The sequence below is a fragment of the Penicillium malachiteum genome, assembly GCF_028827825.1.
Source record: "Penicillium malachiteum strain IBT 17515 chromosome Unknown utg000001l:1.0-8184562.0:1.0-8186909.0, whole genome shotgun sequence".
NCBI classification, from domain to species: Eukaryota; Fungi; Ascomycota; class Eurotiomycetes; order Eurotiales; family Aspergillaceae; genus Penicillium; species Penicillium malachiteum.
The window spans coordinates 777,499-802,118 of record NW_026643094.1 but is presented as its reverse complement, the minus strand read 5'-3'; the positions used below and the strand labels follow the sequence as shown (position 1 = coordinate 802,118).

At 46.2% G+C, this 24,620-nt stretch overlaps 8 protein-coding genes across 8 annotated transcripts; 5 read left to right on the top strand and 3 right to left on the bottom strand.

The window, feature by feature from the left end:
* Positions 1–146: 146 nt before the first annotated feature.
* N7483_000298 (tubulin-binding prefolding complex subunit YKE2) lies at positions 147–689 on the bottom strand (the record flags this gene model as incomplete). The annotated part of the gene is made up of 4 exons (XM_057083736.1): positions 147–206; positions 261–321; positions 376–571; positions 632–689. The coding sequence occupies 4 exons, from the start codon at positions 687–689 to the stop codon at positions 147–149; spliced, it is 375 nt and encodes a 124-aa protein (XP_056949885.1).
* Positions 690–1,031: 342 nt separating this feature from the next.
* N7483_000297 (AAA family ATPase VPS4) lies at positions 1,032–2,590 on the top strand (the record flags this gene model as incomplete). The annotated part of the gene is made up of 4 exons (XM_057083735.1): positions 1,032–1,327; positions 1,456–1,791; positions 1,861–2,311; positions 2,369–2,590. 4 exons carry the CDS (start codon positions 1,032–1,034, stop codon positions 2,588–2,590), a joined length of 1,305 nt encoding a protein of 434 aa, XP_056949884.1.
* Positions 2,591–3,772: 1,182 nt separating this feature from the next.
* Positions 3,773–4,054, bottom strand: N7483_000296 (uncharacterized protein; the record flags this gene model as incomplete). Its single annotated transcript, XM_057083734.1, has 1 exon — positions 3,773–4,054. One exon carries the CDS (start codon positions 4,052–4,054, stop codon positions 3,773–3,775), a length of 282 nt encoding a protein of 93 aa, XP_056949883.1.
* Positions 4,055–6,326: 2,272 nt separating this feature from the next.
* On the top strand, positions 6,327–6,893 carry N7483_000295 (uncharacterized protein; the record flags this gene model as incomplete). The annotated part of the gene is made up of 2 exons (XM_057083733.1): positions 6,327–6,475; positions 6,548–6,893. The coding sequence occupies 2 exons, from the start codon at positions 6,327–6,329 to the stop codon at positions 6,891–6,893; spliced, it is 495 nt and encodes a 164-aa protein (XP_056949882.1).
* Positions 6,894–8,662: 1,769 nt separating this feature from the next.
* N7483_000294 (putative spindle-pole body protein (Pcp1)) lies at positions 8,663–12,459 on the bottom strand (the record flags this gene model as incomplete). Its single annotated transcript, XM_057083732.1, has 3 exons — positions 8,663–8,903; positions 8,972–11,811; positions 11,866–12,459. The coding sequence occupies 3 exons, from the start codon at positions 12,457–12,459 to the stop codon at positions 8,663–8,665; spliced, it is 3,675 nt and encodes a 1,224-aa protein (XP_056949881.1).
* Positions 12,460–12,732: 273 nt separating this feature from the next.
* Positions 12,733–14,701, top strand: N7483_000293 (putative regulatory factor Sgt1; the record flags this gene model as incomplete). Its single annotated transcript, XM_057083731.1, has 3 exons — positions 12,733–12,988; positions 13,063–13,262; positions 13,337–14,701. The coding sequence occupies 3 exons, from the start codon at positions 12,733–12,735 to the stop codon at positions 14,699–14,701; spliced, it is 1,821 nt and encodes a 606-aa protein (XP_056949880.1).
* A 3,940-nt stretch (positions 14,702–18,641) lies between these two features.
* N7483_000292 (folliculin domain-containing protein) lies at positions 18,642–20,014 on the top strand (the record flags this gene model as incomplete). The annotated part of the gene is made up of 2 exons (XM_057083730.1): positions 18,642–18,686; positions 18,740–20,014. 2 exons carry the CDS (start codon positions 18,642–18,644, stop codon positions 20,012–20,014), a joined length of 1,320 nt encoding a protein of 439 aa, XP_056949879.1.
* Positions 20,015–21,561: 1,547 nt separating this feature from the next.
* On the top strand, positions 21,562–22,290 carry N7483_000291 (uncharacterized protein; the record flags this gene model as incomplete). The annotated part of the gene is made up of 2 exons (XM_057083729.1): positions 21,562–21,791; positions 22,215–22,290. The coding sequence occupies 2 exons, from the start codon at positions 21,562–21,564 to the stop codon at positions 22,288–22,290; spliced, it is 306 nt and encodes a 101-aa protein (XP_056949878.1).
* Positions 22,291–24,620: the final 2,330 nt, after the last annotated feature.

The window sequence follows — 24,620 nt, the reverse complement described above, 5'->3', positions numbered from 1 at the left end:
ATATTCTGTCTCACTTTGAATATCCAAGTTGCAATGGTGCTGGCCCACAGCGAACGGTATCATCCAACTCGATTTGTCCATAATCACCACATAGTATATGCCGCGGCATCCATCTTCGTCTGAGAAGCGGTTGCTGAATATTTAGCTTAAGCGGAAGCGGCAGCAGCTTGTTGCTGCTGTTGGATCTGGGATTGGAATTGCATAATCTAGACATTCAACATCAGTATATGGCCATCGCAAAAAATGTGGTTTGATCCTACCTCGCCACGCTTCTCCTCACTCTTGTCCTGCTTCTCCTCGATTTCTGTCTCAATACGCTTACTGCAAGGCATGCGTCAGTCATAGTCACCCTAAATCAAGATCAGGCACACGAACATCTCCTTCTCAATGAATTCCAACCGGGAATTGACTGCCATGACAGCCTCGGTCTTCTCCTGCTTCAATAAAACAGGTCCAACCATCTTGTAGATATTGGAATCATCGTCTAATTGGGCGAATTCGCTCTTAACGCCTTGGTTCTCTTGCTGCTGCGACTCGAGCTTCTGGCGCGCATCGACAAGACCCTCGAGCTCTACCACAAACAATTAGCTATCACTTCCCGTGGCATATAAATTGTGCTTATATTATTTACCAGTCTGCAGCTGCTGGAACTCATCAGTGAGTGCCTGGTACCTTTTTTGGGCGTCCATGACGAAGATTGGCGGGGATGTGGGAGGAGGGAAAACCGATCGACGTCTGCCCGCCCGTCAACAACCTCCCTTCCCCCTCTTAACTCCAACTCCAGTCACCCTCCACTATCCGCACAAGACCTGTGAATTCCTCCCCCCAAACGCCTTCTCATACCTTTAATATCTACCCTAAATCCTGCCATACTCTTCGATTTCGTCTCCGAATCTTGTTTTCAAGTCGCTGCCTACAACAAACAACGCCCTTCTTGCATCCTCGCTATATCCCCGCTTTAACCGCTCCGCGGTCAATTTCACACGCCACCCGAATCGTGACGAAAAGGTCCAGAAAGAAGATTCGCCAGTATGAGTAACACGGATTTTCTGGGGCGGGCGATTGATACGGTCAAGAAGGCTATCGAAAATGACAACGATGGCGAGTACGAGAAGGCGTATCAGCTGTACTACTCCGCATTGGAGCTGTTCATGCTGGCCTTGAAATGGGAGAAGAATCCTCGGTCCAAGGAAATGATTCGTGCGAAGACCGGCGAGTATATGGATCGTGCGGAGAAGCTCAAGAATCACTTGGCTTCTGATGAAGGGCGGAAAAAACCGAGTGCGGTGGGTGCGAATGGGAAGGTAGCGCAAGGAAGTGGGAAAGGGTAAGAAGATTGCGTTCTATGAGCTCTTATTAAGCTTTTCTATTTGAAATGGCCTGGAATTTCATATTCCATGCTGTTATGGACCTCCTTGTAGATGAATACGGCACTGACGAGTTACGGTGGAATAGGAAGGAAGATGACGATAACGGCGAAGATGCAGAATCAAAAAAGCTGCGGTCTGCCCTCCAGGGTGCTATTCTCTCCGACAAGCCCAATGTCAAGTGGGAAGATGTTGCTGGTTTAGAGAACGCGAAAGAAGCATTGAAAGAGGCTGTCATCCTTCCTATCAAATTCCCGCATCTTTTCACAGGCAAGCGGCAACCGTGGAAGGGAATTCTGCTTTATGGTCCCCCTGGTACCGGTAAATCCCACCTTGCCAAGGCCGTTGCGACAGAGGCGAACAGCACATTCTTCAGTGTTAGCAGTAGTGACTTGGTATCGAAGTGGATGGGTGAAAGCGAACGGTATGCGACTATATTTTACACTGCAGCTTCAAGTTGTTTCAGCTGAACATGGAGCTAACATTTTCCCAGTCTTGTCAAGCAACTCTTCAATATGGCCCGTGAGAACAAGCCCGCAATTATCTTCATTGATGAAGTCGATGCGCTATGTGGACCTCGTGGCGAAGGCGAATCCGAAGCATCTCGGCGTATCAAGACCGAGCTCCTTGTACAAATGGATGGTGTTGGCAAGGATTCCAAGGGAGTTCTGATCTTGGGCGCAACAAATATTCCCTGGCAATTGGATGCCGCCATTCGACGACGATTCCAGCGCCGAGTGCACATCAGTTTGCCCGATATCAATGCACGAATGAAGATGTTCATGTTGGCTGTGGGCTCTACACCATGCCAAATGACCCAGGCCGACTACCGAACATTAGCTGAAATGAGTGAGGGATACTCAGGTAGTGATATCAGTATTGCTGTTCAGGATGCCCTGATGCAACCCATTCGCAAGATTCAAACAGCCACCCATTACAAGAAGGTAAGCCATTCTTGCCCCAACTACTAGTTATACGTTCTCTGACTAATTCTGCTTCAGGTCGTGGTTGATGGAGGTGAGAAGCTCACTCCCTGCTCACCGGGTGATGCCGGCGCAACGGAAATGTCCTGGCTTGATGTAGACGCGGAGCAACTCCTTGAGCCCCCGCTTATTCTGAAGGACTTCATCAAAGCAGTCCACAATTCCAGACCTACAGTCAGTCAAGAGGATCTAACAAGAAACTCAGAATGGACTCAAGAGTTTGGCAGCGAGGGAGCGTAACCGACAGCCTCGCAGACCGTCTTATGCTTCTCGGTTCATCTCCCTTTTTATTATCTGGAAGAGTGCTTACTCCCAGAGAGACGGGGCTACTTTGAGATGAATGCTTCAGATGCCTCCGCTTCCTCGCATCTTATCCGTGATTGGGTTTCTCTTGGCTCATTTCAATATTTGGCCACAATGCTCGATTTTTGCTAGGGGTTAAAGAACCAGGTGTTTAGTAAACGGCAGTGACTTTTTTATTTTGTTTCTATTTTGTGTCCAGTACTTTCGGCAATGGCGAGGCGTTTATTGAGCAAATATCCATGTGTTTTCTGATTTGATTCTGGAGGATCTTCTGTCCAAAGCCCTCACGAAGAAGCTATGATACATACACATACTACAGACCCTCGATTCTTGATCTTCTTTCAGTGGGCTACAGTGTCTTATTGACTAAACTACTGCCTACTAGGTGCGTCTTCCGAGCTACCATTCATCGGCCCGAAGATGATTGGCATACAACTTGAGTAAATCTAAGACTAGTATTGTGCTTAGTTGGTGATAAAAGCCGTCCTGGAGCTCTTCAATGTTGTGCCCAGTATTGGTAATACGATAAGAGAGCCCAAGACTAAATGAAAAGAAAATTTGAACGATCTGAAAGCTCTGAAGAGGGTATTAGAATCATCAAGATTTGAAATACTCGCATTCGAACTTGAAGTACTACGTAGTAGTTGGAGGATACTACTTATGCATCATGTCGCCTCGCTGTACTTCCGAGTCCCTCCCATCCCTCAAGTGCTACATGTATTAGTCCCCCTCCGAGTCTAATATTTTTGAACCTACAGGCAGCAAGAGCACTCAAGTGATTTGTGTGGAATCATAGTACTTTGGCCTCAGACTTGTAAATGATAGTGTACAGGCCTGGAGAGTGACCTCGGGACTCATATCTGTACTACTCAGCTTTATGCCTTGTACCCGTGGACACATTCTATCTGTGTATGGATTCCGAGCCCAAACATTTGAAGAATATATAAGATTATATAAACATTAAATTGATTAAATAATAGCGGCACTTGACTTTTCCAGCAGGCAGTCCGCGCAAGCCACTGCATTCGCACCAAGACACAGGGAAAAACTGCATGAGAATGACGGAAAAACCTGCATCGAAGACTAACAGGAGCGCCTGAGCGAGAGCGAACACTGCATCTATTCCAACAAAGAGCCAATCAAGGGAACACCGCGGAAAGCACAGAAACCGTTCAGAACTCCGGCCAGGCCACCGAACATACCACCTCGGTGGTACTCTTCCGCGTTGTTCCAGAGACATTCGAAGAGGGTGCAGGTGGTTTCGCTGTCGTCCTTGCCGTTGTCGACCATCTTCAGGGCCTTCTTGGTGCAGTCGTACCAGTCGTCAGCTTCGCTTTGGGTGACTCGTGTGCCGACGGCAGCGGTGGCCAGAACTGCGAGGGAGATCAGGGAGAGCTTCATTTTCTGTGGAAGATAAGATGGTTAGAAACGAAAGTTAGGAGTTATTGAAGCCTGTGGGCAACTGCTAACGAGTCTGGGAGGTATTTTTGAGACTGATCATAGTAGATAGAGGAGTGGTTGATATCACGGTGCTTCAAGTTGATGCTTGTCTGAGGCTGTTGGCAGAGGATGGTCGGGTTTATAAAGGCATTTCACTTCAAATTCTATTCCAAGGTTCTGAAGTTCTAACATTCGAATTCAGTGTTACAAATTGTTTTGTACATCATGTTCTTGTTTGTAGATCTGAGAGTTGTACGCATCATGGAAATTAGCTTGTTGAGAGGCTTCAATGCAACGACTTCAGGAGTTTCACGGCTATGCATTGAGGAATCTTCATGACGACGCCAATAGTATGACCCGTGGAATCTGTATCAAAATCAACAGAGTCCTGCATTCAGCTAGTATCTAGAACGAGCTTTACCTTCCATTAAGATCCAATGGACCTTGAATAGGATTCCAGAAACTTTGAACTCCCCGAAACACCATATTGTGGTTAAGACGTATGGATCGAAATCGAGCTTGACCCATGTTTCTGCGTCCTTAGGTAGAGATGCTTAGCTGTAGTAGAATTTGGGTCCAATATAGACACCACTTTTAGTTAATTACCTTGTTGATCCTACTGGAACGTAGTATGACTCGCCAAGGTGACGACAGAGGTTGAAGACGAAGGGCTCCAAGCCCGAGAGGTAATCTACTATGATGAAGGGGGATTGTCCACATCCAGTACGAATACCTAGTTGTTTCTCGCTACATTTCAATAGAGGTCTACATGCAGATGATAGAGTACTAGTGATACAGAATGCTTGTTGGATTGTAGCAATGAAATTGCACATGTAGTATCCGCAAGCCCTAGAATATAAGGAGCGGCATCCTCGGATCTGATCGCTCTTCAGCCAGCCACCGTCCTGGGTCCACATAGTGGAAAATTCTAATTATTCAAGTTATTACCTAGAAGATATTACTTTTGGTAGAATGATCACTGTTAATAGGGACAGATAGACTATCTCCTCGGAACTACACATAGTGGAACTTAAACTTGAAGGTTCAATTTTGCGAGCAGAGATCGCCTCATTCTGCGATTCAATACAACATCAATCCTGCCCAGAGATACCTTTTACTGTTTTTGTGAGTAAAAAGGCGAACTATATTGAAGGTTTCAAGTAATGAAGTTCAAGTTTTCACGCTAAAGGGTCGGCTCGCAGTGGAATGGAGCTGCCGGGGAGATCCTGTCCCAGATGTCGGTGGGTCATATATCCCTTGTATCACATGGTTAACGAATCAAAAAAGGCATTCCAGCCCTGGCAGTAAACTTCCAGGGTTGAAAACTTGAACCTATGATTACTACTAGTATTTTCGAGCTTACTTCATGCACGTGTGGGTAATTGTACTCCTCCCCGGAGCCCTGAGAGGAAAAGAGCCCTGGAACATGCCAGTGATATTTCCTCTCATCAATGACAACATTGACTACCAGAGACTGCCCAGGTGTAGCAGCTTCCAGATGATCTATGGAATTCCCAAATTCGGTATGTACAATGACCTCCACATCTAAAAGTTAAAAGTGATGCTGCATATCACTGGTCACTTTAATCTATGAGACTACTATGCAATGAACCGCAACCGGGAATTAACCACTGACCCAGGATACAAAGGTACTGGGAGCACTTGAGGTCTCGAATTATCTAAATCTTGCATCATTTAGTATCTTCAAATTTTAATTGATTTCCAAGGTTACCTCTAATCTAACGTCGTGACCCAGGTGTACACACGTGCATGTCTTTGTTACATCAAACCTAGTCCACTTCAACTTGAACTTCCTATGCCCAGACATCATGCTGCACGCTACTAGCAGGTGAATATCAAAGAATCTTGAACTCAATGGATGTTGAAGAATCTGGATACATCCCCACCGGGCGATGATAGGCTCTATTCCTTTGAAAAGGGACAATCGATGATGAAACAATTACTCGACGAGAAATCTTGCACGGCACGATAGATCCGATGACAGCACAGGAGTGTTGGACTCGAGTTTTACTAGCAGTATGTAGTAGAGCCGGATTAACTCCATCAGCCACTGAAGCCGGAGGACTCCAGATGTCGGAAACATATAAGTATTAGTGGTAGTATCCGCTCAAATCTGAATACGATCACAACTTGAACCTGAACTTGACTATCTGTCTTTCAAGGTTACCTTTGACTCAACATTTGAATCACTTCTTCCTACCTTGCACCCAAAATGCTGGGATCTAACCCAGTTTCGGGGCTGCTGCTAGCGTCCCTGGTCCTCTATGCACCTCTCGCTGCCAGCCGCGGCGCATATGATGACGCAGCTTCTGTTCAAAACACCAATATCGGTGATGGCGCTGCCACCGAAATCAATGGAAGGTAAGCTGATTCCATTCGAATGTACCAAGTGTACGCATAATGTTTGAAGAGTATCCTCTTACGATAATGTAGTGGTCGATACTGCCACTGGTTTTGCTATTCTACTGAAGACGGTGGTGTCGGGGGCTCAAAGTCCAGTGGCGGTAGCAAATCGCAAGCCAGTGGTAGCGATGACTGGGATCAAAAGGCGCCTGGTGGTAGCGGCTCTCGCGATGGTACCACTGGAGGCTATGGAAATCCTGCTATGTACGACGGCTCCAAGCCTAAGGGTGGCTATGGCAGCGGCGGCGATTCCTGGGATAGAAAGAATCCTGGCGGTGGTGGCTCTGGAGGAGCCCAGTATGCCTTCGGCGGCGACAACGTGTCGACTGGTAGTGAAGGCAAGTACTGCGGTTGTGGTGCACCTATTCCTGGTTGAATCATGCATCCAATCTCTATGTTTCGAAGGTTGGGGGTGGGTCGAAGGGAGATTCGGACTCGGATCGTAATGGCTCTAGACCGCATTTTAGGTCTTAGAGTATCTGTTCAAAAGCATGGATGTAATTGAGTTTCACTATGTAACGCTTGATTCTTAATGCTTCAAATTTTCAATTTGACAAAAATTGGCTCCCGTGAATTGACAGTTGAAGTTCAGATTCTAAGGTTTTGGCTAGAAGCTTTTAAGCGGCGGAACGGCCCGAGCGGATATCCGTGAGCACGGGTCATGCGCCTGGAGATAACCTCCAGAGGCTTATTAGTTGATACATACCTGAGAAGAAAGACCCTTGGAATGTGAGAATGTTGAAGTACTGGATCCAGGCATTGTACTCCATATACCCGTATTAAAATTTTTGGATGCACTAACAAATTACCTAGGTTGGATTTTAAATAGTATGGTTTTGATATTTGGATAAAGTACTCCGTACAGGTAGGGTTAAAAACAAAAGCACTTGAAGGGGTTTTATCAACAACCTTGGAAGGTTAAAGGTAGTGGAGAAGACAGAATAAGAAAGAAATGAAGGGAGCAGGGATCGAACCGCGGACTTCCAGATTTCGCGATGCTTGTGTCAAGTGAGGCTTCAAAATGAGAAGACGATGCCAGCTTCAACTTTCAAAAAATCATAACAAATCCAATAAAATAGATAAAAATATGAAAATGATATCAAAAGAAAGAGCAAAAAAGAAAAAGGCTCCGCAGAAATCTTTCACATAGTCCGCTGCATGCTTTCTCACGGTGGTGTTCCACTTAGGCAAGTCTCACGCTCGCTGATGCTACTTGACAACCCTCAGTCCCAGCATTCTAGTCTTATGGTATCATAGTGTCAAATCACATCGGGACAGACACGATAGCCCGCTGAGCTACTACGATGCGGATGGTTATCTTGACTCCCAAATTTACCCCTATAACTGAGAACCCATATCAACACCAGGATTTACAGGCACCCACCACCAGTTCATTAACTATTTCTAACTACTAAGCCGCCTACCACTTTTAATTTCTCTACTCATAGGCACTCTCTTGTTTTTCTACTACCATAAAGTTAAGTTAATTTTATTTCCAGCTACCTGTCTATGAAAATCGATGCCTTTTCAAGGTTGAAAGGAATTCTAGGGGGAGAACCCCAGAATGCATATGTTGTACAACTATTATCAGCGATCCTGGCATGAACAACTTCAAGTTAAATGCTCGATGCTAATTTCTAGTTTGGTATAGTATCTGGAAATTGAATATTCAAGCTCTTATACATAGTGAGGCCGGCCAAATATACTGATTATGTTACGATGGTTTCGAGATTAGGAGAACTCATACCACCTGCAGATGCATAGGTAAGCCCAGGAGAGTCCATACAGCTACATGCTAGCTTGCATATGATGTGGAAGCACAAGGACACACGTTGGAGATTCTTCAAGACAACTTATGTTTTGAGGAGTACTGAAACATTCAAATCTCATTTGATTCGCGCCAAAATGACTATGCTCGGCAATGCCAGAATCCCAGTACAATGATAACATCAAGTCCCATCACTTGGATCAGAGTATGGCCCAAAAACGCCCAAAGCAGAAAAACAGTACAAAGAAATTCAAGACAGAAAAGGAAAAACCAAGTGTATACATGACATGTCGGGGAATCTCTCGTGGCAGGGGGTTAATGTGAATGACGCTGGAAATAAAGAAGCCATAATAAACAAGATAGACAAATCAATCATTCTATGCACCGAGTATACTCTTGCTTGAGCTTTCGCGACGCTTGAGCATCTCACTCTTAGCTCGCTTCAAGCCTTCGCCAAGCTTCTTGGTCTTTCGCCATTCTTGCCCCATCTTTTTCATGCGAGTGGCGGCGATTACCAAGGAGATTGCTGTGCGGAATTTGCCAAGTGGTGTTCGGGTTGGATTACGATCACGAGCTCGGACACCCATTTCGTTGATCATGCGGAGATCAGCTTCGTTACTAAATTTCGATTCTCGTTAGTTGATATGCTCATCACTCGAGTTAGTAGGGCGAAAAGATTAACGAACCATGCTACACGAACGCGTTCACCAAGTTCCATAAGACCCTTACTCCAAGCAAGGTCACGACGGAACTTCTCCTCGCGTTGTAGACGGGCACGAAGCCAGATAATCTCTTTGCCGAGACCACGGATCTCTTTCTCGTGTCGGCTCTTGTTGGTTGATTTGCCTTGTGACACTCTCTCGAGCTCGACGTAGCGCTGTTGTAATGTCTCCAGATCTTTTAGTGCTGCCTCGGCTTTGCGGACACAAAAAGCGCGCTCTTCACGGATGCGACGAACTTGAGCCTTAAGCTCATTCAAACGCGAGTCCCGCTCCGAGACCTTCAATGCGAGGGCTTCGGCTTCCAGAGTAGATGACTTCAGCAATTCATGTAAATCTTTCTGATCCTCCTCTTTCATGGCCGCACGCTCCAAGTCACGGTTCTTCACCTTCACTTCCTTGAGAGACCGGTGAGCCTCGGAGAGCTGCTTGCGGAGGTTCCTTAATTCTTCATGAAGCTTATTAGATGGCGAGTTTTGCAGGGAATTAGAATCCAATTTGTTCATCATAGCATCGTGAAGGTCTTTTTCGAGGTCGGAGATCCGCGATTTCAAGTTACGTGTAGAGCTCTTGTATTCAACTTCACGTTGTTGAAGAGACTTTTCGCGCTTGCGGGCGTCTTCGAGGCTATGACGAAGGACAGAAAGATCACCGTGGATAGCTGATGGCTCCTGTTCAGCAGCAGGTTGCTGAGAAATAATGCTTTCCAGTTCCTGTATGCGACGTTCGAGTCGTTGCACTTTTGTCTTTGCTGAAGTGAGTTCCCTGTCCCTGTTGCCCGAGCCAGCCAGCAGCTTGTCGTGAAGACGGTCGATTTCAGCTGATAGACGGCTCTCCTCTTCTGTTGCACGTTCAATTTCTGAACCGAGCTGGGTTTCAAGGGTTTCTTTTGCTTCCATCAAGGCCGCCTTGTCGTCCCGGAGACGTTTCAATTCATTATCTAAGCGGGTTGTCGTCTTTCGAAGCTCCAGTTTCTCGCGATCAAATCGAGTGGTGTCATCGCCAGTCTGCGCTCTTTCAATCTGAGCTTGGAATTCGTCTCGCTCAGTCTCCATTTCAACCATAGACGTTCGCAGATCATGCAATTCAACATGGGCATTGGCAAGCTGGTCACGGAGAGTTTGTCTATCAGCAATAGCTTTCTGCAATTGAGTATCAACGTCAGGCGATCCCTTCAGGGATCGACCCTTGGCATATTGTTGCTCATCTGCCAAGCTAGACTGCAAGACCACCACTTCATCCTCCAAGGCTTGGATCTTTTCTTGAAGAGAGTGCTCCTCACGTCGAGAGATTCGAAGCTCCTCTCGCACAGTGAGAAGGTCACTGCGCTGTTCATCAACAATATTCCTCTTCTGTGTGACTTCATCACTCAAATCCTTGATTTGGCGACTAAGGACAGCTTCCTCCTGGGTGTGGCGATGCTTTTCACTGTCGATAGCCTCTTGAAGTTTGAATTCTTTCCCAGAAAGAGTGTGTTCCGCTTCCTGGAGTCTCTCGATGGTTCGCTTGTAGCCCGATGCTGACTCCTCCGCTCGCTCTTTCTGGGCCTGTAATGTCCGCTTTGTACTCTCCCAGCGATCCTGTTCCAGTGCGAAAATGCCTTCTTTGTCTTCGATTTCATGCTGGAGGGTTTCGATTTCAGTTTGCAGTCGATCAACTTCCACCTTGTGTTGCCAGCGGAGGTTTTGGTTGTCTTGTGCACGGTTGGTAGACTCCTCAACGGCTTGTTGAAGTTCACGAATTCTTGACTGCGCTCGATTCAATTCACCTTGCAGACCACCTGACTCATCAGTGAGAGCATGGTGCCGAGTTTTTAGAAGCTCCTTTTCCTCGGTTCGACGCTGAACTTCTTCGAGAGCCTCCTGCAAACGAGCAGATGTTCTCTCATGCTCTTGAAGTGCCACATCTCGCTCACGTCTCGCCGATTCCAGCTCCTCGCCCAACTTGCCAGTATTGCTCCTCAGGTCTTGCTGAGTGGTCTGATAACGCTCCTCCAACTGCGATATCAATCGATCTTTACTGTCCAGCTCGGTTTGAAGTGAATCATTATCTTGTTGAAGAGCACGGATCTCCTCCTCGAGTTTCTCGCTTTTCTCTTCAAGCTGTCGACTAAGCCCCTTTGTTGTGAAGGACTTATTTGACATCTCATCCTGCAGCTCTCGGAGATCCTCCTCAGCACGATGCTTTTCGTCCACAGCCTGTCTAGCAGTGTAGGCCGCATCTTCCATATCCGCTTTTGCCTTCTCGAGGCTGTCTTGAAGCTCTTGGATCTGTTCCTTTGCGCGGTCGAATTCGGCTTGGACCTCGGCAGCGGCCTCATTCTCATTGTCCTTCTCTCTCAGCTCCTCCAGCCGTTCATCGCGCTCATCGATCATCCGATCCTTTTCTCGGACAGCTGCCTCCAAGTCCTCAACCTCATCTCGAAGCTTCTCGACTTCTTGGGATTGGCCGTCCTTGACGAGTCTCAGCTCCTCCCGCAGTTCTCGGATCTCTCTGTCGCGGGAATCGACCTCTTCGCGCATCAAATCCATCTCTTGTTGAACCTCTTCATCGGTTTGTCTCCGCCGAGATCTCTCCCTCATCTCGGCGAGCTGTTGCCGGTAGTCCTCCAGGTCGCGTTCTGCTTGGAGCAGGCTCTTTTTGTACCGAGAAATATCGCGTTGCATCGTCAACCGTAGGACTTTCAGCTCTGTATTCTCCTTGAGAGCAGCGCTGTTGTATTCCGGACCGGCTTTCTCCAGTTGTTCTTCGAGGTAGTGAATCTTGAGCTTGAGGTTCCAGTTGTCTTTGTCAAGTCGGTCGATAATCTGTAAAAGTCAGTACACGCCGGATCTCAGTCTGGGAATCAGAGGGAAGCAAACCCTCTCTTGTTCTTTCAGAGTCATGTTCTGCCCATCTCCCAAAACTCCTCCACCGTTTCGACCAAGTCCGGGAAGAGGTGTGCTCTGAACACTACTGCTGGCCGCTTGTGGAATAGGAGTCGGCTCATCAGCGGTCGCATCCTCCTCATATATATCGGACATATCGATTGTAGGTAATCCAGGAGTGTGGGCGATCCGACTCGTCTCACGCATGTAACCCGGAGTCTTCGGTCCGTCAGTTCCTCGCGCCGTTGAGGCGTGTCGGAGATAATTGTTCTTTGTCGCGCTTCTCATAAGTGGTGTGAACTCGCCCTTCGCTGGAGCTGCTGAAGGAAGGTGTCTTAACGCGCTTCGTGTCGACTTGGGGTTGTTGCTGGCGCGCGGGGTGCCGAGCTTGTTGGTATCGGGGACGCGTCTCCTCCCATTATCAAACCCTTTAATCACGTCATTATCCTTTGAAGGCGTATGAAATGAGTTTTCCACCGAATCTAGAGCTGATAAATGTGTTCGTCCCACGCTACGAAAGCCGTTGGTGAGATAAGTCGCGTTCCCGTCGATTTCGGTGCGCGGCGTGTCGATGTAGGGAAACGCCATTGTGCCGGGACCAAGTGACGGACGTGTCAGGAGCGTTCAACGCGCGACCATAACTGTCCCAGAGAATCGGGAGTAAAGTTGGGGAAAGTATTGGCAAGAACGTTGTTATGTTCACGTTGCGATGAGAGTCGAAGACTGTTGATGTCTAGCCGCTTATGGTTTAGCGTGGTCACGAGTGGGTCCAAAGTTTCGCCGCTTTTTCTTTTTTCTTGAAGGAATGCCATGAGGTCATGATCGCATTTATCTTGAACACTTCAACACTTCTTTCAGATCATGGCGACCGAGGAAGATATCGCGTGGTTTAAGTCCACTTTTCGTCCTATCCCTAAACCTGAATTGCCCGATGATTCTGTGGAGTATTTCATCTACTATCTACCCTCCCCCGCCCCGCCGTTATCGATGAAGCGGCTGAGACTAAGGGCCCGATTGCTCGAAGTGCAGCGCACTGCCGCGGAATTGACGAAAGATCTACTGAAGGGTTACATTTGGCAACGGGAAAGTTTTCGCCTTGAGATTAACAAAGATGATGGTGAGTAATTTTGGAAATCGATGATTGGTTGTTCTGTACTATATATTTTGCTAACAACTGACGATGATCTACAGGAATGTCATATCTTAGCGGTCGCACCAACTACGGTGACTCAATTGAAGACGAGTGGGTAGTTGTGTACATCCTTCGCGAATTGACAAAATGTCACAAAGATATCTGGGTCAGGGTTGTGGATAGTGATGGCGAATTCCTGCTCATCGAAGCCGCGGGCACGCTTCCTGCATGGTTGGAGCCCGAGGTCGCTGACAACAGGGTAAGATACCACCCCTTCAAGTTTCCGTTATATACCACAGGTTCAGCGACTCACTGAATAATGATTCTTTCCAGGTATGGATCAACCAAGGAGATCTCAAAATAATCAAGCCCAAACAAGATACTGGAAAGAAAGTTACCGAGAAGCTGTCTTTCCCTCAAGCTCGAAAGATCATCCAGGAGGAACCAACTTGCTTCATCAAATCTACCATGATCCAAGAAGAGGCATTCTACAGACTCCGCAACTATCCCAAGCAAATCTCAGAGAATCTTCACTCCGCCCTGGTGACCATTCCTCGCAAGGTCGCCTTTCTACTTCACCAGAAGCCAGCATATATCTCATCCGCCGTTGAGGCATTCTACGTCCGTGATCCTATCGCCCTGAAGCCTCTCCGCGCCAAGGACTCTTCCGACCTTACTTTCAAACCAGATGACATGGTTACGGTCAGCGTTCGATTTACTCGCGTGGGTTATGCCCAAATGAAAAGTCAAGAGTTCCCTGTTCCAAGCAGCTGGGCAGGGAAATTGCCGCCGGTCGACATTGAACCGGATTACACCCGTGCGGAAACTGGAATGAAGCTTGCATGTGGATTTGAAATGCTACTCTATGATCCTCACCACCAAGACAAAGCAGCTGTTCGAGAGATGAAGCTAGTATTGGAGGATGTGGAGACCGGCGACGAAGAACTACCAACTAATGAGGAAATCGACAAGACATGGGATAAGAGAGAGGATGATGAAAAATGGATGGATATCAGCTTTGAAGATCTGGATCGGGAGTTGAAAGGCAAGGGCAAGGGCAAAGAGAAGGATGGAGGGAATTTTGGCGATGCAGGTGCCCAAGAAAATCTACAAAGAATCGTTGCCCGTTTTGAGGAATTCTTGAATGATACCTCGGCAGGTTTTGATGGGGCTGAATTTGATGAATTTGATACCGACTCTGACGTCGACATCGATGATGAAGAAGACGAGCTCAGCAGCGACGGAGAGGACAAGGAAGCTTCATTTGATGAAGAGGAGTTCTCCCGAATGATGAAAGAGATGATGGGAATACCTTCTGCTGGTCAAGGCCCATCCCTTGCAACACCGTTACTGAACCGAAATCGCATTCAAGATCTCGATGCGGACGAGGAGGAGGATGATACCGAACAGATCAAAGAACTCTCTCGGCAGATGGAAGCCGAACTGAAAGGCACCGGCGTATTGGATCTCAACAGAAAGAAGCTCCAACAGCAGCTCTCGTCTGGAAGCGATGCCTCTAAAGGAAAGGTCACCGAAGTGGATGCCAACGCCGAGGATTATGATGACGATGATAATGCTAATATCAATCTCGCCAAGAATCTTTTGGAGGCGCTTCACGGTCAGGCTGGCACTGCCGGACCTGCCGGAAATATGCTGTCGATGATGGGTCTACGTATGCCTAAGGATGACCGCCACTAAGTTTTCAACTATGGGGCTCTGGATGATTCCTTAGCCTCCATGATGAATCTTGTCGCGTATGCTCTTACGGAGTACATTCCCTTGTTCTGGCCGGCTATTCCGCCTGAAACATGTTCAGTCTATTGAGACATTCTTCGGTCTAGCTACCATGAGCCTCGGAGATGGTCCAGCGCCCCGCCACTGAAACCACTGAAACGACCAGTGCCGACGCCACAAAGAATGAGGATAGCCGAGGGCCACATGCGTGAGCGTGAGCAGAATGCTCAGCTCTGGCGTACATACCACTACATACCACGTGAATGTATTTCGAATCATAACAATCAGATTGTGACGATTTTGGGATATGAGAACCAATCAAGATGTACAGGAACACATATGTTATCATAACAATCATTGATAATAATAGCATTGGGCCTCCCATGGTTCCTCCAAACACCAAGCAATACATTTGTTCCACATGAAACGCAGTGCATAATCATAATGGATCTGTATGGTTCCTCGCGAAAGATTAATACTCCACGCATGCGATACTCCACGCATGCGATACTCCACTCGCGGTGTACCTAGAGCAGTAGGTCAGTTGAAGAGTTTCCCCTTAGGGTTTGTCCGGACCCCCATCGGACCCCCATCGGACCCCCATCAAGGACTAAAAGGACTAAAAGGACTCCACCGGAACACGATAATCGCGCAGACCCCCGATCCACGCAGAAATTTTATTTGGGACTGGATGATGATCAGCGGACATGATTTTGCGTTGCATAAACCCCGAAGACCAATAGCTTTGCTTTAAATGGTTGGAGTGAGGTGCATTTTTTATTCTGTAAATCATGTGTTTTCATACATGCAGACTGTGAGACTTGAGAATCACCACGTGGAGAATCTGATCTAAGAATGAGTAACTAGGTACCTACATGTAGGTAGTTACTAGTTACTTTATATAGCCAATTGTATTCTCTGTAGTTTATTAACTATATGCACTTCTCTTGAATTGAACTCCATAACACTTAAGTCCACCTAGACACAGTCTGGGTTGTATTAATAACACAGCCTGACATTTGTACGTAAGAACCCATGGGAACATCCCGAACAAAGTTACCCGAATAATTTCACCCGTGTCCATATCGAGTTGAATGAACAGATCGGGGCAAATCATAATATAACTTTTTGAATATGAATGGGTCGGTAGAACGGAGGGTATTTCCTTCAATGTTCTCCAAAAAGAAAGGATGTACAAGTTTACTTCCTCTACTTGGGAAACAGTCCCCATTACGGGATGATTGGGATGGATTTCTCCTCCAAACGGCAGCCCTGGAGCTAAGTGGATAAGTGGATTAGGAATTATTAATATCGGCATGGCTCGACTCGGCCCCAGCCACCGTTAAGCTGTCGTGTGCCTATGGAGTTTTTTTTTATGGAGTAAACGGAGAATGTACCGTTCTCTCCAAACTTTCCAAACTTTCTGCTTTTAGACTCACTCCGCTTGTCGCGTGTCTGGGTGGCGGGAAAGCGGGTAAAGGAAAGTTGAGATCACTGGTATAACGGCAGTTCCTTTTATTATTATTTCAAGGACTCGGATTATGGTAGAACCTGGAGACGGTTACCATTCTTCTACTCCGTTAGGTACTTCATGTCCAAAATTGAAAATTGAACCTAGACTCTTCCAAATGTTGTTCTAAACCCTATGAAAATCTAATCTTCGATTGGGCAAGATCATTACGCTAGGTAATGGTCGGATCCATGGCTTCTGCAGAGAGAGGACTCGGCAGAGATTTAATTTCAAGACTCCGTAAATCCCTCATAACATTGTTTCATATGATTATTATGATTATGGAGTATGATAATTATAATTATAATTTCATGGGAAATAATTAATTATTTCAGAATGTCCAAGACTGCGATTTCGGGGGGTTTGAGGAGGGGGATGTGGAGAGTATCCAATAATACCTATGGTTATTCTGAATAATCATGGGACGCGGAACGGGTCGAGTGGAAGAGTGATGTTCCCTTTCACTCTTTCATAGAGGAGGAGAGGACTTGAACTGAAGCAAGGATCCGGGGGAACTTCCCATCCTATGCCGAGACATCGTCACGGTTAACGCCACCGAGGGTCCTATTATTCCTTCAAGCTCAAACGGGAAGGACGCTAAGCGAATAGCCACATCTACAGCCTTGAATCCCTATCCGCGGCTCTACCGGTAAAAGAGCTTACCGAGAGATGTGTACGGAGTAGTGCAATCATAATGCGACGGATGTAAACTCCGAAAATATTGGAACGCCGATCGGAGTGCAATTAGGAGTGCAGGAGTAGGGTGTACGGGGTACGGAGTGCTTCAAATGTGTACATCGTAATGGAGTACACACATGCACATGCCAGTGTGCAGGGAGTAAGAGTGATGACGTTGGAGAATACCATGTAGATGGTTCAACGGCTTGTGGATTTGTTTTTTTAATTCCTTCTTTAACATTTTGAATGGATACAATCATCTCTCATTCGAGGATCATGTATTCAAGGTTTATGATCCCTGTCGATTCTTCGACGCCTTCCGTCCATTAAACCCCATATTCATTTCGTGTTTTCCCGAGAGCGAGGTCTTAGCCCATACGCACTAGTACTTGAATTTATGCAGTGATCCGTTCAAGTTGCTCTCTACGGAGTAGTGCTCTCAAGTTGCTCTCATTTTCTAGAATGCAGCTGGTCATATCCGTAAAGTTCTGGAAGTAAATGGGGGGAGATCGGCGGATGATCGAGGGGGGGGGGGGCGCATGGGAGATTAATTTTTTTTTTCAAACTGTATCAGATGTCTAGCCTTGGAGAACTTGCGCTATTGTTTTTGAGTTTCCGGGGGGATAATATAATGTTGTTCCCAAACAACCGCGCGTAACAAATCGGAGCACTGGGAATCAGCTTTTCCGGTGAGTTTTACTATACAATGTGGAAGCTCCAGATGCTCTCCGGTGAGTCGATTCAAACTTGAACATTTGAATGTTATGCAAATAGAATTCAGTTTCTCGACAGGTGCTATCAGCACTTGAGTGCTATTTACATATCTAGTCCCAGTTAGAATCTATCATTCCTTATCCTTGAATCCTTGAACAAAAAAAAGAGAAAGTGATCGGCCCGTCTCGGACAGGTCCAGCTGATACATCAGAACTGTGTACTCCGTAGCGGTGTCGGGGGAAGAATCATTTTATTACTATGTATAATTATAATTATTTTATTTTACAGATCGGAGGTCCATGATCCTTCAAGCACTTGAGCTATTAAGAACAAAAGTGAGAAATCAGAAAATCCCAAAAATCTAATTGAATAAATTCTAAATAGATCCCCCCGGCATTCGGGCCCCCCCTGGTTGCAGCCATTCCCCACTGTATGAACGCGGCCCTCGGTTCCCTTCAGGCGGGACTAGAGCACGGGAAATTTAGAAAAGAAGAAATTATAATATTATATTCATATTTATAATTATCATAAAAAAGGGGGGAGGTACAGAGTAAAGGAATGTGAAAAAGATAAGGCTTTGTATAGAAAAGTAAAAAGGAACAGTGAATGTGTACATGTTAATGTTTTAGAGAACCTTGGATAACTCCCAAGACCTTGAATAAGTGCGTGTCCGGAATAAGATCGTAAGTAATCCAAAAAGCCGCAGTGGGCCGGGCATTTGTTCTTTGCTTCCATCGGGCTTCCAGAGTTCCACTCGGTCGAAGACCGAAGCCGACACGGTAATCCTAATGTAACTTTGGGCCGTGGCAAAAGAGTTATAGAGAGAGAGAGAGTCTTCTTCCCCCCCTTCCTTTAAACTAGGATATAATCTACCCTTTCTTCCCTCCCTTATCAAACTCAATTTTACCTTCACTTCCTCTTGAGTGGATCTCTTACCTTTACTCTCTGGCCATGTCGCAATAATGGACTGAACTTCCTGGTGATCTGTGATACAATCCCGCCATGGATTTCATTGTGAGTCGCGATCTACCCTTTGCCAATAACCTGGTAACTGGGTTATGAGTTACTGAATGAATCATCCCTCTAATCAAATTCTCCAGCTATCTTTAACGCACTTTTGTGAAGTGCATGGCCCAACATCTATTATCTGTTCTCAGGTCCTTCCCTTCTCGTGTGCGCAATGTCATGCCGATGCGGATCATTCCCCCGCAACTCCATCTCATTCTCCCCGTCCACGATCACCTCCCAAATCTCCCAACAATACTGCTCCTGAATCCAAGTCTCCAAAAATCGAAGATCACCCTTACTTCTTGCGACCTCAGCCTGCTTCACCAGAAGAACGAAACCGTGCAGGCAACGTCGATGGAGACACTTGCGCCAGCTGTAGCCTCTCTCTTCCAGAGGGAGTGAGCAAGCAGCTCCCCTCTCCAGGCCGCGATGGCAAATCCAACAATGGCTCAAGTCCTGTCTTGCGCTCCCGTGAAGTCGTCTACTCCTGTGGCAATAACCACTCTGATATGGACGAGACCCCCGACCCTCATGCCCACCCATCTCCGCCCGAGTCTCTACACTCTTCCTCTATCGCATCCGACGCATCTTGCCACACACACATCTTAACCTACCTCTCACAACATGGCCCACCAAACCCCACCGATTATGCGCTCTTACGCCGCTCCTCCATCCGCACTTTGAGCTGTGAACTCCTCCCGCGCGGCCTATCCGCCGGCCCAATCTGTTTCGGTGATTCCGTAGCAGGCTACACTATCGCTTACATCTTTCGTCTTCCCGATCCCATGGCGCGTGGCAAACGTCGCAGTTACGCCCTGGTGGCACTCGCCGGAAGAGACGCCGGAAGAGCATTCCGCGCCTGCCCCATAATCTGGCGCGCTTTCTCGCGCATCGCAACCAGCATCGTCAGCGCAGCCGAGCATTTCCAGGAAGAAGAGAAGAAGCGCGAAGAGAAGGAGAACCCAAGTAGACCTGGTCGTCAATACACGCCTGTTTCTTCTTTCTTGACTGGTCGAGCCATGGATCCGGCCGGACAGCCACGCCGCATGGGACCTATTCGGGCGCGCAACTTGGCTGACATCGTTGGAAATGAATACATCTTCGCGGAATTGCATGCCAATTTCGTCGCGCTTCTTCAACAGCTCGGTTCTATGTTTGGTGGTGTGCCGATCTCTGAGGACCAGTTTGTCTGCAGCACTGTCGGCGATGATGACGCTAGCAGTGCTGAACCCGTCCTCGTTTCCAGTGCTGATCGCTCCAAGCGAACCTCGGCCAAATATGAGACCAGTGATCTCGATATGTCGAAACTGGATATCTCAGGCCCCAAACCTATTCCTATTGCCACTCGTCGGTCCCTCGTGGCTTAGACATGGTCTTTTCTTTTTTCTTATTCGGCTTTTTTTTCTCGTTTCTTTACTATTCCGACATCTGCCATCTACCTCCTTTGAGATACCCCAGCCTGCTTGTTTCCTTTTCCAGGCATATTTCAATTCGACCATTCTTCCGCCTGCACTCTGCTTTTTTCCTGCTTACAAGCGATGACAACAATTTTGTGGCCTTTTTTTATCTTCTTCGCTTGCATACGAATCGGGCTCTTTTTTTTTCTTTTTACTGCAAGATGGATACGGGGCATAGACTATGGCGTCTCACAGACACGGATCGGAGTTTATTTCCTCGGGTATTTTCTTTTCACTTCTATTTTCTCTTGAATGTTTCTTTTACGCAGTACTTCTGCCTTGTTTATTCATGGTAGAGGACGGGAATTTGATGATGCAACGAGGCATTCAAGAGATATGTATTCTATGTATCATTGACCACGATTATGGTAGCCTGTGGGCTGAATCTCATTTTTAATATTTGACTAGTCATTTTGTGGCGCTTCGATGTGTCCATTTTCTTTGTACTCCGAGTTCGTAGATAAGACTCAAGGGCTCGAGCCTCATTCAATGGACGCCCTAACTTAAACTGGTATAAACTTAATTGTACTAGTAGATTTGACACATGCAGTAATATGCTGTCTATTGAAAGGGCCTCTTTAGATCACCTGGCTGGAGGAATCCTCCATAACTCCTTCTGATCATTTGGATTCATGTTTTATGACGCAGACTTGGAGATATCTTTCTAGCCTGTCAATAGATTACTGGCTCGTTTCAACGCGACAGGAGTGTTACTAGGTAGTATATCACGTGTGGCCGATATAGATCGGACCAACGTGCCCTCGTGATAGCTCTCGGCACGCTTAGTAGAACTTCCCCTCCTCATACTTCCGTACACATGCTTTAGTTCCACTCGCAGCCTTTAGTTCTCCCTCAACAAGGAGACATCTCGAACTTGAACTCCCTTGACTGTCAGTTCCCCATACCCATACTCATCACATCATCACATGATCATCTTCATCGTGGAGCCCCATACCACGGGTACGCTAGGCCCAATTCAAACTAGCTCATCCAATAGGACCACTGTGACGTACTATTGCTGACCCACCATTCACTCAGGAAGCCCATCTCTTACTTGAAGTTACTTCTACACTTCTCACGCTTCAACCAGCCCACTCATCGAAATTCGAACGCTCTTCAAGCCCCGTCTTTCATCAACCTCACCTTCAAAGCAACCATGGAGTCCAGATTTTCCTGGTTCAGCCAAGGCCCTATGAAAGGGAAGTACGTACCAGGTGCCATCATCAGTACCCAGCGTCCCACTCCCCTTCGATGGAGGATACTATGGATCCTGAGTGAGAAACCTTTCCTTTATCACAACTCGACTACAATGTTGCCATGAGGACACCCCTAGGACCCGTGTAGAGATCCGCGTCTACCTGCAAGTTCCATGAACCGGTACGGAATTTGAACCTCCCCAGGTACGTGCTCAGCAAGCGACAGAATGTGATCCACCTGAGTTTTGGGCCTACAGAATCATGAATGCCGATGCAAAGGTTTCTCGCTTTATACCAAGATTGCTTGGCTACGAGAAAGCAAAGCAAGGGCATGGAGGCTACGTCCCAGGTGGGTTCCATATTACAATCGTATGGGAACGTGTTCCTGGAGATAGACTTGGTCCAAGAATCAAAATTCCAGATAGTCCATTCTGGAAACTCAAGAGATCCCTTCGAGATGAAATCCGGACTCAGCTCAAAGACACATTTTTGTAAGTTACCCATGATGGAAAACCATGAGAATGATCTTCAAAGAACTTTGAAATACTAACAGTTCTAGGAAAATGACACAGCTAGGCATTTATCCGCCACACCTAGGCCCACATCACCTTGTGTTTGACAGGGCTCAACAGCGTTTGTAAGAAGTTCCACCTAATTTTACTCCCTGCGTGAAATTCACTAATAATGGATAGGTACTGGGTTGGCTTTTAAAATGCGCAATTCGTGGCCAAAGACAAAGTCAGATGGTCTGACACCGCTCTTGTCAGCCATGGCTTTGCAAAACCACCACGCGATGACGTGAGTTGGTGTCGGTGCGAATGGTCAGGAAATACTGAAAAATGGAAGTTTTAAACTTAATACCGTGACCCTTGCTAGCTATATATATATATATATATATATATATATATATATAGATATACTGTCTATGGGCGACTAAGGAAGGAGAGACTAAGCCCTCAGGCTGGAGAGAGAGCAAGAAAAGAAAAATAAGAGAAAAATAGCCATATCGGCCGCTTATATATTCCAAATACCATATTTGGTGTCAAATACTATATAAATACGGTAGGGCTACGGTATTAGTATTTGTTTGGGTATTTGATCAACTACGGTATTTGGTGAAATACTATATTCGAAAAATGTTTACCTCGGGGCAAACTTTTGACGCGTCGTGCGAGTCGGTGCGAGTCGGTACGACAACAAACCACGACAAATCATATCAGACTCTTATAGATATTAATAGGAGAGAAAAGATTAAATACACTAAATAGCCTAGGGATTAACACAACGATAAACAAATCTCCAAGTCCTCTGGTTCAATTTCTGAGTAAAGCATTTAAATATAAAAACATAAAGTAAACATATAGAATATCCATATAGACACAAAGTAAAAAAAAAAAGAAAAATAGATGCGTAGAATAAACAAGTAGAATAGGACAGAGTACCTAGGTAGCACCAGGTAAATAATCCTTTTAATATAAAAAATCAAGTCCAAATACCCTTTGAATACCGCTGAAATGTGGGTATTTGACCAAATACCGTTAAACTACCGTCGTGGTCAGGGTATTTGCAGGGTATTTGAAACATATAGATTGCCGGCATGGAGGTTATGGCTACACTTATAAACTGAGACTTTTCTCTAAGACTTCCTTGGGGTAGGTTCTACTCTTGATTTATTCCCTTCAACTTGAATCTAATGAAGCTGAAGTATATAGATACAAGTCATCACACCGCGCTTCGCGCGGCACTCCTAGTGAAGCAGCAAGCATTTGAAATTGGGAAATGTATGTCCTCAGTACGCGAGTGCTTGGCCAGATACATATGTTCACATCCTCTTAGACAGGGATATTCATATACTTAATTATAGGGTTCAGTTGGAGTCAGCCTGAGTCACGGTAGCATCTACAGGTGACTGATGACCTACACCTCTTTATATACAAGTACCTACAGGATTACCTACAAGGTCACCTACATGATTACTACCTAGGTAGAGGGGAAGGCTAGCTGCTCAAGTGCTACTATATAGTAGTTGGATATAGGCAACTGGCAACCCTAGGGATAGGTATCCCATGTAAGAGATAGCTGAATTCAGAGGGATATACTCATGTTTAGATGGAATACACAAAAGAAACATTGAAAATCTAGTCTACTCGTAAATATGGGGTCTAAGCTATAGGCTGATTCTGCCAGATGGCGAGAAAATTCAAAAAACCACTGCAACACAAGTAGAAGAGAGGCGTAAGGCCTATTTGAAAGCCAAGCCACAGAGGAGCAATCCCTTTGCCTGTTCCCAACTCTCTTCCAAGGCTCTTCTCAATAATTGTCTACCCATGAACCAAAAGCCTTTTCGCATAGCGCTATCATTTTCGATGCATGAGGAGAATTCCCAACTGCCACTTTTGGTTGTAAACGCTTTGTCTTAGAAACAAGATATCATCATAAGTCGACATCACCGCGTGTTTCAATTTGGTTTCCCACATGTAGTCGGAAACTTTTCCTAATTAAACATCAGTAAGTCTGCGAATCAATTTGCAGGAATGGCTATAAATACCTAAACAGTGTCGAAGGTCGTATTCCTCCCGAGGTCGCCCTGATGATAGCAGGTGTTGATTGCCTCATCATGACGTAAGAAGGTGTGCTCACTAATCCAGGGGACTTTCAATTCACCAACAATGAGCAGCTTTGACCTTGCATCAATGATCCCCAAGTCTGGGGTATCTAAAGTGGGTGACGTCGCAGCCTTTGAGTCTGCAAAACAGATTCCCATTTGTTCATTCTCAAAAACTCGCTGAGAATCTGACCGACATGCTGAGAAAGTCGCCCCTGTACTCCATGTTCGTCGGCGACTTGAAAGAATTTAGTGTTGAGGGGACCAAGTGGACTGTTGTGGGCTTGGAATGAAAAATGTTGGTTCGAAAGCGATATCCGTTAAAGGCCTGATCCACTTCGCGGGGAATCGCAAGGAGCTTATCAACTTCTTTTTGTACCTCTGTTATTGAAGCCCGTTTCGCGCGGCGTTTTTCATTAACCACTCGTCTCTGTTTAATAGTCAAATTTTTGTACCTTTGACGAGAATATAAGTTAGACCTCAGCTGATCAGCCTTCATACCTGATGATGTGGAACTTGTACCTAGGTATGGTTGGTAGTGAGAGCTGGAAAATGACGGTAGTTGTTTCAATTGGGAGATGAGGTAAGAGTGGGTGTTGGAGAAGAAGATGGAACACTCAATGATTAAGAGAAGTATGGTCAAAGCACTTATGAGCTGGATGTTGTACCTGAGTCTCCATTGCCCGCTTTACCTTGTCGATCTCCCAAAGGAGAT